This window comes from Danio aesculapii, chromosome 16 (assembly GCF_903798145.1).
Source record: "Danio aesculapii chromosome 16, fDanAes4.1, whole genome shotgun sequence".
Taxonomy (NCBI): Eukaryota; Metazoa; Chordata; class Actinopteri; order Cypriniformes; family Danionidae; genus Danio; species Danio aesculapii.
Window position 1 is genome coordinate 3279189 of NC_079450.1, and position 13789 is coordinate 3292977.

The 13789-nt window shown below is 35.6% G+C and overlaps 1 protein-coding gene across 1 annotated transcript in view; it reads right to left on the reverse strand.

Annotated features, from left to right (window-relative positions):
• Window positions 1–1085: 1085 nt before the first annotated feature.
• Window positions 1086–13789, reverse strand: part of nkd2b (NKD inhibitor of WNT signaling pathway 2b) — a 79806-nt gene continuing 67102 nt past the window's right edge. Inside the window, exons 6-11 of the mRNA XM_056475194.1 lie at window positions 13283–13378; window positions 12067–12211; window positions 11675–11762; window positions 9297–9409; window positions 8086–8257; window positions 1086–6035 (exon numbers count right to left, since the gene is read on the reverse strand). Of these exons, the coding sequence (XP_056331169.1) occupies window positions 5720–6035; window positions 8086–8257; window positions 9297–9409; window positions 11675–11762; window positions 12067–12211; window positions 13283–13378 (930 nt within the window). The 3' untranslated portion in view covers window positions 1086–5719. The remainder of the gene's footprint in view (window positions 6036–8085; window positions 8258–9296; window positions 9410–11674; window positions 11763–12066; window positions 12212–13282; window positions 13379–13789) is intronic.

Consider the following 13789-nt stretch of genomic DNA (forward strand, 5'->3'; position numbering starts at 1 on the left):
GATATGAACAATATCCTAACCATAAATATCAAAGTTAAACGTGTAGCATTTTTGATGTACTCAAATAAGAGATTCCTCGGGTCATCACTGTTTAACAACGTACTTCACCAAGTTATTCGACGATTTAACGTAGTTTTAAAGATAAACCTAGCGTTACAGACTTACTATGAAGGATGAACTCAGGCCTAAATAAAAATATCACAGATTAGCCAACTAGCTTTATGCTAACCACTAGTTTTAAATAAGCACGATTCATTGAATCACTTAACTAAATAACTATGTGTCTTAACATAATTAAACCTAATTTTACCACACTAAAGTTACAATTCGCGTGTCGAAATAGCTACTGCATCGTGAAGACTCCGATAGGATGTTTATTTGAAAAGATTCGGATCGCGTTTCAATTATCGAATCTCAAAAGTCACGTGATTTCAGCAAACGATGCTTCGCTATATCCTAAATGTTTGAGGAATTTTCGACATTTCACCGATTTGGTTTAATCTATTTTAATATATTACCAGTGTCTATGATGTTTATACCTATAGTCTTAATTTGTAGATATTTAAATATCAGTGAGCCGCATTTACGTACACGAGAGTTTTGAATCATTTCCCGAAGCAGTTGATTCAGTTGATTCAATCTTTTGAAAAGCTTCGTTTCTTCGTCCAGCAATTTTAAGCCAATTATTGCGCGCTTATTATGTGTTTGCTGCTAATCAATATTGTGTTGGACAAGGTTTAATCTTACGGATAATATCCCTTGTGGTATGAATAAATGTATGAGTAAATGAATAAATGACATTATGATAAAAAAATGCATAATTATTATCGATTCATTTATATTCATTTGTGTTTGTTTTTCATATATATATATATATATATATATATATATATATATATATATATATATATATATATATATATATATATATATATATATATATATATATAAACAAATGCAATTTCAGGTGTATTTTATATATATAAAAATTCTACTTTTCAGTCTGTAGCATGTAAATGTGAGGTGGTTCTCACATAGCTAATTGTGTTTATGTAAATGCAATGCAGACTCACATTCAGTAGATGTATTTTATTAAAATATATATATAAAAACAAATGCATACATATGAACCATGATAAATATGCATATGCGGTATAATCATACAGTAAAAAGTTTATAGTTATATAGTTTTAATTTATAAACATAAAGGATATTCTAGCATTCAAACTGGCAGTGGTGATATTTCCTCTGGTCAGAGGGAGGCGGTCAGTCCATGGCAGACTCTCCAGAAGGAGAAATAGCCTTTTTTTTCCCCCCAGAGAAGCTCAAGAGCAGCAGCACAGTTCACCTGAGATCCGAGATAAGGAGAAACACTCGAAGAGAAGAAGCACATCTGACTGATAGAGACATGTCTGAGGAAAATCAGAGCATCATGGGCTCATCCTTCTGTGCATGTACTCATCATATATGGTTTAAAGGGGACCTATTACGCAAAACTCACTTTTATAAGGCGATAAAACACAATTGTGTGGCAGCAGAATGTGAATATAACCAGCTACTAATGATAAACAATTAATAATTAACTTTCTTATTATCACAATTGATTAAAACAGTCTGCAGAAACACTTTGATTGACATTGTCATTTTGTAGTGTCATCAGAGGGGGAAAGCTCCGCCTACTAGTGACCATCTCTCCCTCATTAGCATAGGACGTTAGTCCTATTTTTGAATCTGCCACTATGCTGACACACAGGCATTTGTAGCTCCGCCCTCTTCTAAAAAGAGCACAATCTCATTTGAATTTAAAGCGACAGTCACCAAAACACCACAATTAGCATCAAAGCCTAAAAGGGTCAGTTTCAGAGAGTAAGAAAGCATTATCTGTGAGCTATTGTGAGCTGAAACTTCACACACACACACACTCTAGAGGCACCAGAGACGCATTTTATATCTTGTAAAAAGGGGCATAATGGGTCCCCTTTAATATACCGGATACAATCAGGAGGAAATAAATCATATTTTCTCATAAGTAACCAGCCATGGGGTGAATTTTAAAACAATAATATTAATAATAATGTGGTTTAAAGGAATATTGTGATTTTCACTGCATAATAAAGATAGAAACCATATTAGTTTATCACAATCAAGAGAATAGGAGGCTAATTTAATTGAATATTACCTCCCCCCTCTCCATGGGTCTGCCACAGTGGTCGTATCACTGCATTATTGTCACATAATTCAACAGTCTATTGTCAATTTATTTATATAAGAAGAAACCTCTCATATATATAGGGGCGACACAGCGGGTCCTCTGGGTGCTCCGGTTTCCCCAACAGTCCAAACACATGCGCTATAGGGGAATTGGGTAAGCTAAATTATCCATAGTGTATGTGTGTTAATGTGAGAGTGTATGGTTGTTTCCCAGTACTGAATTACATATGTGTGCAATGCTTCGTAAAAATCTTTTGAATTGACACCTCACATCTAATAAAATACAGACCTGTATAAAACACAATCATAATGTCAAAATGATCATCGAACATGATACAACTCAATTTGGTGTCTTAACACTGTATTTTGGATAACATGTTAATGACGGTAATCATATTAGTTGATCCTATTTTAAGTAATCCACTTATTTGGAATATATATCTGTACTTGGTTTGGTTGGTTTGTGTCTCTTAAAAATATTTTATGCCATGCCATGATAATATAATGTCAAAAATTGGGGGGGGGGGAAATTTCCACAATTTTGCTGTTCTCATGTAACTATCTGCAAAGTCCGAATGTAGCTTTATTTCCATCCTATTCATTTTCTATGTGCTGTATCATTAATCAACATAATAAGTGCCTGAGTTAGCCCAGAGCTGTATTTCTGAATATCTGACATACACTTTTATAGAAATACTCTGTGAACTTTATAACAGGATTGTGCCGTTCATCTGAATGCTCGATGTTCAGTGACTCGAGTGAATCTGCAGCTTCATCTGATGTCTTTGGTCCAGAAAGAAGAGTTTTATTGACATTAACGTTGTCAAAAAGTGCCGACTTCAGTCCTCCAGTTGGTTCTAAAACAATTAATTTCCCACAACAATGTTGAGCAGGTTCTTAAGCACAGCTGATTGGCTGTTGTGTTCACAGGCTCATCAAAAATGACTGTGATTGGCTACAATTATCATTGAATCATCACTCTTACACTGATCCATGCTGGGTAAATTACCTCAAAAAATTTATTTATTACTACATACGTCATTTGAATAGCATTTTAATTATTTTTATTTACTTTGTTAGAAACTTTTAAATTAGCATAGATCATTGAATCGGATTAGACCATTAGCATCTTGTTCGCAAAATTAAAAAATTTACCTTTTTGATAAGTTTGATAAAGTTTGAATAATTAAGTTTAAGAGCACTTTTAGCTTAGCTTAGCATAGATCATTGAATCGGATTAGACCATTAGCATCTTGCTTACAAAACTAAAATAAAAATCATTTTCGATAAGTTTGAGTAATTAAGTTTGGGAGCACTATTAGCTTAGCTTAGCATGGATCATTGAATCGGATTAGACCATTAGCATCTTGCTTACAAAACTAAAATAAAAATCATTTTCGATAAGTTTGAGTAATTAAGTTTGGGAGCACTATTAGCTTAGCTCAGCATGGATCATTGAATCGGATTAGACCATTAGCATCTTGCTTACAAAATTAAAATAAATATAATTTTCGTTAAGTTTGAGTAATTAAGTTTGAGAGCACTATTAGCTTAGCTTAGCATAGATCAATGGATTAGACCATTAGCATCTTGCTCACAAAATAAAAAAAAATATTCATTTTGATAAGTTTGATATTTTGGATAATTAAGTTTGAGAGCACTTTTTAGCTAAGCTTAGCATAAATCATTGAATCGAATAAGACAATTAGCATCTTGGTTACAAAACTAAAATAAATATCATTTTCGATAAGTTTGAGTAATTAAGTTTGAGAGCACTATTAGCTTAGCTTAGCATGGATCATTGAATCAGATTAGACCATTAGCATCTTGCTTACAAAATTAAAATAATTATCATTTTCGATAAAGTTTATAAAGTTTGGATAATTAAGTTTGGGAGCACTTTTAGCTTAGCTTAGCATAGATCATTAAATCGGATTAGACCATTAGCATCTTACTCACAAAATAAAAAAAAAATCATTTTGATAAGTTTGATATTTTGGACAATTAAGTTTGAGAGCACTTTTTAGCTTAGCATAAATCATTGAATCGGATTAGACCATTAGCATCTTACTCACAAAATGTTAAAAATATCACTTTCGATAAGTTTGAAAAAGAGTGGATCATTAGGTTTGGGAGCACTTTTAACATAGCATAGATCATTGAATCGGATTAGACCATTAGCATCTTGCTCACATAAATAAAAAATAAAAATTTATTTTCAATAAGTTTGATAAAGTTTAGATAATTAGGTTTGTGAGCACTTTTAGCTTAGCTTAGCATAGATCATTGAATCAGATTAGACCATTAGCATCTTGCTCAGGAGTTTTGATAATTTTCCTATTCAAAGCTTGACGCTGTTAAAGTTACATTGTAAACTAAGACTGATCGAAACTGATCAATTGCTAAGAGAGTGCTAGGATATGGCTAGGAACTATACTCTCAACCTGCCGTAATAATCAAAAATATTTACAAGTTCCTATAGACACATCAGCCTAGAAAACAACATTTTTTCTTTTCCCATCAGTCTTAGCAAACGACGTAACTACAGAACAGTCAAGCTTTAAATAGTAAAATTACCAAAATTATTTGATTATTTTTGAGTGAGATGCTAATGGTCTAATCCAACTCAATGATCTATGCAAAGCTAAGCTAAAAGTGCTCTCGCCAGCCCCAGAGATCGGCTGAATGGATTCAAAATAGTGGAAATGGAAATAAATTGATGCTAATGGTCTAATCCGATTCAATAATCTATGCTAAGCTAAGTTAAAAGCACTCCCGCCAGACCAGGAGTTCAACTGAATGGATTCAGAAAATTGGAAATGGAAATAACTAGATGCTAATGGTCCAATTCGATTCAATGATCTATGCTAAGCTAAGATAAAGGCACTCCCGTCAGACCAGGAATTTAGCTGAATGGATTCAGAAAAGTGTAAATGGAAGTAACTAGATGCTAATGGTCTAATTCGATTCAATGATCTATGCTAAGCTAAGCTAAAGGCACTCCCGTCAGACCAGGAATTTAGCTGAATGGATTCAGAAAAGTGGAAATGGAAGTAACTAGATGCTAATGATCTAATTCGATTCAATGATCTATGCTAGGCTAAGCTAAAGGCACTCCCGTCAGACCTGGAGATTGGCTGAATGGATTAAAAAATGGATAAAAAAACTCAACTCTAAATTGTAAATAATATCCGTAAATTAACAGTCATCCGTATTTTGTGATTCATGCTTTTGAATTGCATAATGGGACGATGAAAAGTTTGAAAAAGTGACTTTCATTAACATTTTTAATAGTTTATTTATGAGTGAGATGCTAATGGTCTAATCCGATTCAATGATCTATGCTAAGCTAAGCTAAATGTGCTCCGGCTCTATAGGAGAGCTATAAAAGCAGCCAATTTCCCCCAAAAATGGAGCGTTCATTTAAAAACCTGCTCAAATATCAGCAGAAAATGTTTACAATTTCAGACCCGACTGGTGTACTGAAGCCCGTGTCCTGTAGACGTCATCATGTCTGGTGGTAGTGGTGATAGTGGTGATGATGGTGGTGCTCGTGATGGTGATGGTGTTCGTGTCTCTGCACCAGCGCAGCAGCGTTGGAGTTTTTGACCGGCGTCAGGGCCTGTTCTCGGGCTCGGGATCTGATCCTCCTGCTGTGGCTGTGCTGGAGGCCGCTCGGGGTGTGTGCGTGTGTGTGGTTCTGCTGGGTTAGATGGTAAACGTCCTGACCGGCTGGTATGGGTTGATGGTGTCCATGGCACTTGCTGGTTTTGGTCACATTCGGGATGCCACCAGGAAATCTGGATGACCCCTTGGGGGGGGATCTGATGAGTAATTTTAGTAAACGAAAACTATTGTTTAAAACATGATTTTCACAAACAGTAATTAATATTAGACTAGATATTCTTCAAGACACTAGTATTCAGCTTAAAGTGACATTTAAAGGCTTAACTAGGTTAATTAGGGTAAAGTTAGGGTAATTAGGCAAGTCATTGTATAACAGTGGTTTGTTCTGGAGACAATCCAAAACTAATATTGCTTAACGGGGCTAATAATATTGACCTTAAAATGGCTTTAAAACAATGTAAAACTAGCCGAAATAAAACACAAAAGACTTTCTCCAGAAGAAAAAATATTATAGGAAATACTGTAAAAAATTTCATGCTAAAAAAAAGGAGGGAGAATAATTCTGACTTCAACTGTAATTCTGTATACAGCATTCACCCTTTGGGTAAAAAAAGTTCTGCCTTCACTAAAGCTCTAAAATAAAGCAGATCAATTTTAATTTCAATCCTCAAATCTATTCTCCATTAACAAGCTCATCTTCATCACAATCACTAAGAATGTGTGGAGTTTCCCTCATCAGTGTGCAGTATTTCAGCAGTGTTCACTCAGTGGACATCACTCCTTGACTATAGTAATCTTATAATGATAAACATACCCGCAGACGTGTAAAAAACAGTATTAATAAATGTTAAAGCAGCAGATTGCTATTGTGCGCGTGTGTGTGTGTGTGTGTGTATGTGTGTGCGTGTGTGTGCGTGTGTGTGCGTGTGTGTGCGTGTGTGTGCGTGTGTGTGTGTGTGTGTGTGTGTGTGTGCGCCTGCATTTGTGTGTTTGTGCCAGTAGTTTTTGTGATGTGAAAATGGTTTTATAGTTGGCGGGACAAAATTGACCCAAATTACTGTTTATCCAGATTACTCTTATAATATAGAATATAGTATAGAAATATAAAAATAGAAAGTTATTGAATTTTTCTAACGTTTTGGGTCATTTAAAAAAAAAGTCACACAATTTCAGGATGAGAAAACATTGTTTAGAAAAAAATGAAGAAAAACAAAACGAAAACAAAACCTCAGATAAAACAGAAACTAAACCTATAAAAAATAAACAGAAATACATTTACAAAATAAAAAAATGAAACTAAAACTAACAAAACCTTTAATGATAACAAAAAAGCAAAAACAAAATAATTCATAAAACAGAAACTAAATATATCAAAACTAAATCGAATAGTTTACGAAATAAAAACTAAACTAAACTAATAAAACCTTTAATGGAAAGGACATTTCCTTACAGTCCATAAATATCTAATAAATAAAAAGAATTCATTCATTTTCCTTCGGATGAGTCTCTTTTTCAGAGGTTGCCACAGCGGAATGAACCGCCAACTATTCCAGCATATGTTTGATGCAGCGGATGCCCTACCAGCCGCAACCCAGTACTGGGAAGCACCCATACACACTCATTCACACACATACACTACGGCCAATTTAGTTAATCAATTCTCTTATAGCGCATGTGTTTGGACTGTGGGGGAAACCGGAGCACCCGGAGGAAACCCACGCCAACACGGGGAGAACATGCAAACTCCACACAGAAATGCCAACTGATCCATTTGGGACTCGAACCAGAGACCTTCTTTCTGTGAGGCCACAGTGCTAACCACTGAGCCACCATGCTGACCACTAAACAGAATTGCATTTAGAAAATGAAAACGAAACTAAAATGAACAAAATCATTCAACAAAAACGAAAACAAAAGCATTAATACATTTTAAACAAAATAAATAAAAGGTATATAAAATTGTCGCAGCTGGAAGGGCATCCGCTGTGCAAAACATACGCTGGATAAGTTGGCGGTTCATTCCGCTGTGGCGATCCCTGATTAATAAAAGGACTAAGCTGAAAAGCAGATAATTGAATGAATTAGTTTTAGCTTTGTTTTTATTTCATGAATGCAATTCTATTTATTACATGAAATAAAAACAAAGCTAAAACTAACAAAACCATTAATGAAACTGATAAAACCAAACTCAAATCTTCACCAAATGTAAAAACTGTATCAAAATAAAATGTGCAGAACTCTAATGACCTTGATCTGACGAGCTGTGGGCCGGTGCGCAGGCGGGGGTCCGGGGCCACACAGGGCTCCATGAGCTGCGATCGACGCTGGTAAACGTGTGTTTCGGGCTCTTGTGAACGGGAGCGGCTCTGACTGTGTGAAGAGCGAGATGGAGGATCCTGATCAGCAGCAGGAGATGAACCTGACAGAGAAAAACACATTAATCAACAATATTTCAGAAAGGCTGGGGGACAATGGAAAACCTACAAAAATAAATAATACACACATACACATGTGTTGGTTTTTGTGATTTATGAGGACTCTCCTTAATTGTTATGTATTTTATACTGTAATGCTGTAATATACAAATCAGAATTTTTTTTCTTTTTTAAATATTTCCCAAATGATGTTTAACAGAGCAAGGAAATTTACACAGTATGTCTGATAATATTTTTTCTTCTGAACAAAGTCTTATTTGTTTTATTTCGGCTAGAATAAAAGCAGTTTTTAATATTTAAAAGCCATTTTAAGGTCAATATTATTAGCCCCCTTAAGCTATATTTTCTTCAACTGTCTACAAAACAAACCATCGTTATACAATAATTACCCTAATTACCCTTAACCTGCCTAGTTACCCTAATTAACCCAGTTAAGCCTTTAAATGTCACTTTAAGCTGAATAGAAGTGTCTTGAAGAATATCTAGTCTAATATTATTTACTGTCATCATGACAAAGATAAAATAAATCAGTTATTAGAGATGAGTTATTAACACTATTATGATTAGATATGTGTTGAAGAAAATCTGCTCTCCGTTAAATAGAAATTGAGGAAAAAAATGAACAGAGGGGCTAATAATTCTGACTTCAACCATATATATATTTCTGTGTGGAGTTTGCATGGTCTCCCCATGTTGGCATGGGTGTCCTCCGGGTGCTCCCGTTTCCCCCACAGTCCAAACACATGCGCTGTAGGCGACTTGAACTAAAATGGCCATAGTGTGTGAGTGTGTGTGTGTGTGTGTGAATGAGTGTGTATGGGTGTTTCCCAGTACTGGGTTGCGCCTGGAAGGGTATCCGCTGCACAAAACATATGTTGGAATAGTTGGCGGATCATTCCACTGAGGCAACGCCTGGGACTAAGCCGAAGGAAAATGAATGAATGAATGAATGTGGCATTTCTTGAGCTATTTTTCTGTACACAGTGTTTGGGGCTTGTGTGTGTGTCTTCAGCAAAGTCTTACTGTCGAATCTAGACGTGTAGTTCTCTATTCCTGCCAGATCCAGGTAATGATTTCGTCTCTCTGTGTTTTCATCCACACAGTAATGATTTCCCTCATGAGCATCAGTCTGGCCTCTGTTGACAAAACACATCCATCATGCATCAGTACAGCACAAACAAACTATCAAGACATTCCAGCATCTCACATCACACTCAACAAAAACACCCATATGAAAAAATACTATAGTTTTCATAGTAAATACTGTAGGATATTTAACCATTTCACTTTCACTTCAACTGATCTATTGTGGTGATTTTATAGTTGCTATGGTAACACGACAGCTATAGTAGCTGATCTGTTGTGGTGATTCTATAATTGCTAAGGTAACACAACAACTATAGCAATTGAGGTGTTGTGGTGATTCTATAGTTGCTATGGTAACACAACTACTATAGTAATTGAGCTGTTGTGGTGATTCTATATATTGCTATGGCAATACAACAACTACAGTAATATAAACAAATGACTCAACACTGTAGTTGTTGTGTTACCATAGCAACTGTAGAATCACCACAACAGCTCAACTACTATAGTTGTTGTGTTACCATAGCAACTATACAATCACCACAACAGATCAATTACTGTAGTTGTTGTGTTGCCATAGCAACTATAGAATGACCACAACAGCTCAACTACCATAGTTGTTGTGTTACCATAGCAACTATAGAACCATCACAACAGATCAATTACTTTAGTTGTTGTGTTACCATAGCAACTATAGAATCATCACAACAGATCAATTACTATAGTTGTTGTGTTACCATAGCAACTATACAATCACCACAACAGATCAATTACTGTAGTTGTTGTGTTGCTATAGCAACTATAGAATAGCAACTATAGAACCACAACAGCTCAACTAATATAGTTGTTGTGTTACCATAGCAACTACAGAATCATCAAAACAGATCAATTACTATAGTTGTTGTGTTACCATAGCAACTATAGAATCATCACAACAGATCAATTACTATAGTTATTGTGTTACCATAGCAACTATAGAATCATCACAACAGCTCAACTACTATAGTTGTTGTGTTACCATAGCAACTACAGAATGATCACAACAGATCAATTACTATAGTTGTTGTGTTACCATAGCAACTATAGAATCATCACAACAGATCAATTACTATAGTTGTTGTGTTACCATAGCAACTATAGAATCATAACAACAGATCAATTACTATAGTTGTTGTGTTACCATAGCAACTATACAATCACCACAACAGATCAATTACTGTAGTTGTTGTGTTGCCATAGCAACTATAGAATAGCAACTATAGAACCACAATAGCTCAACTAATATTGTTGTTGTTTTACCATAGCAACTACAGAATCATCACAACAGATCAATTACTATAGTTGTTGTGTTACCATAGCAACTATAGAATCATCACAAAAGATCAATTACTATAGTTGTTGTGTTACCATAGCAACTAGAATAATCACAACAGCTCAACTACTATAGTTGTTGTGTTATCATAGCAACTATAGAATCATCACAACAGATCAATTACTATAGTTGTTGTGTTACCATAGCAACTATAGAATCATAACAACAGATCAATTACTATAGTTGTTGTGTTACCATAGCAACTATACAATCACCACAACAGATCAATTACTGTAGTTGTTGTGTTACCATAGCAACTATAGAATAGCAACTATTGAACCACAACAGCTCAACTAATATAGTTGTTGTTTTACCATAGCAACTACAGAATCATCACAACAGATCAATTACTATAGTTGTTGTGTTACCATAGCAACTATAGAATCATCACAACAGATCAATTACTATAGTTGTTGTGTTACCATAGCAACTATAGAATCATCACAACAGATCAATTACTATAGTTGTTGTGTTACCATAGCAACTAGAATAATCACAACAGCTCAATTACTATAGTTGTTGTGTTACCATAGCAACTAGAATAATCACAACAGCTCAACTACTATAGTTTTTGTGTTACCATAGCAACTACAGAATGATCACAACAGATCAATTACTATAGTTGTTGTGTTACCATAGCAACTAGAATAATCACAACAGCTCAACTACTATAGCTGTTGTGTTACCATAGCAACTACAGAATCATCACAACAGATCAATTACTATAGTTGTTGTGTTACCATAGCATACACAACACACTATAGTTTACTCTAGTAAAACTAAAGTAAACAACATTACTTACAGTTCCTTAACAAAGTGTTGTAAATAACATATACAGTATAATACACTTTACTATGGTATGGTTCAATATAGTATTTACAGTAAATCACTACAGTTTGTTTTCAGGAGTAAAAAACAAGGCTGTTTTGTGTTTTCTCCTGACCTGATGTGAGTGTTCTGTCGTCTGTCTGAGCTGCGATTCTCCTCTGAACGAACAGGTTCAACGTGACTCAAATGACTCGTTTCTCTTTCTGAAGCAGGAGAAAAAAAGGTCAGAAAATCAGACTGATTCCTGCATCTGTTATCAAGCATCTGCTCCATCAGGAAACAAACCTGGTACATTTCTCTGCTTCAGTAATATCAGTTTTACTGTACATCCACAAATTATACTGTGCACTGGTTTGATAATATTTATTTTACTGTTTTATTTATGTATACCCATTAATGACTGATGAATCATGTGAATTGCTTTATAAAATATGTTTGTCTTTATTTGTTCATTTTTAATAATGTAGTGTATGCACGTGTCAGTGTGTGTGTCGTGCAGAGCATCACCAGTGTGTGTGGCGTCTCTTCGGCGAGCTGCAGGTTCTGGTGTGACGGTCAGTTTGACCCTCAGGCTCCTGCGTTTGCTGTTACAGGAGTGTTTGACCGAGGCGTCCACCACATCATAGATGGTGTGCATCAGACTGGACATGTCCTGAAACAACACCATAAAACAGAAACGTGCGCACATCTGAGATCAGGTGCTCGATCAAAAACAAACGCAGTGAAAAAAGTCAAACGAAAATCGGCACACTGCCACTTTAGCTCTCAAATTGTTTTCATTACAACGTTTCGACCCACATGGGCTTCATCAGAGCTAAAGTGGCAGTGTGCCGATGTTCTTCTGACTTTTTCCACTGCACCATCACAATACAGTTCAATTAGCGATGTGCATTGCGCAGGTGCGGCAGAAGATCAGTATTTCTTAACACAGATATACCAATGTCTCCTCTGTTTTGTTTGTTTGTATCCTTTTCTGAAATGGATGGGATACCACAACATTCATTTCCCTTCAGCTTAGTGCCTTTTTATCAGGGGTCGCCACAGCGGAATGAACCACCAACTATTCTAGCATTTGTTTTACACAGCAGATGCCCTTCCAGCCGCAACCCAGCACTGGGAAACACCAATACACACTCTCATTTACACAGACACTCATACACTACGGCTAATTTAGTTCATCAGTTCCCCTATAGCGCATGTGTTTGGACTTGTGGGGGAAACCGGAGCACCCGGGTGTGTGCCTGAAGTTTCAGCTCAAAACAGCACACAAATAATGTTTTCTAACTCTCAGAAACTGACCCTTTTAAGCTTTGATCCTAATTGTGGTGATTGATCCAGTTTTGGTGACTGTCGCTTTAAATTCAAATGAGATTGTGCTCTTTTGAAAAGAGGGCGGAGCTACAAATGCCTGAGTCAGCATAGTGGCAAATTCAAAACATATGTTACATATGACTAACATTCTTTGCTAATGAGGGAGAGATTGTCACTAGTGGGCGGGGCTTTCCTTCTCTGATGACACGTACAAAGGGAGAATTTCAATCAAAGTGTTTCTGCAGACTGATTTGATCAAGTCTGATTATAAACAAAACAATTAGTTCACATTTTTACCATTAGAAGCTGGTTATATTCACACACTGCTGACACACAACTGTGTTTAAACCTCTTATAAAAGTGATTTTTGCATAATAGGTCCCTTTTAAATAAAATAGGTAAATTTTTTTACCTCCTTTGTGACTTTTCCGCTGTTGTCGAAGTCGTATAGTGTGAAAACCCACTCCTGTCTGTTGTCTTCAGCCATAGACACGTTACACTCCAGATCCTGACAGATCACACATCAGTTTTTCACACTCGATTATCACTTTGATCATGCACTCAGGATACAAATATCATCATTTGCTCAGGTTTTATTTTATTTTTTTTGTTTGCTCAGCCAGGACAATGCTGACAAATATGAGTAAGCTGTAATAAAATAAAATTTATTGTTAAATCACTTAAATAAATAAATAAAAATTTCTATTCATAAACTATAAATAAATAAGATAGATAGATGGATGGATGGATGGATGGATGGATGGATGGATGGATGGATGGATGGATGGATGGATGGATGGATGGATGGATGGATGGATGGATGGATGGATGGATGGATGGATGGATGGATGGATGGATGGATGGATGGATGGATGGATGGATAGATAGATAGATAGATAATTATAATAATAACTATTAA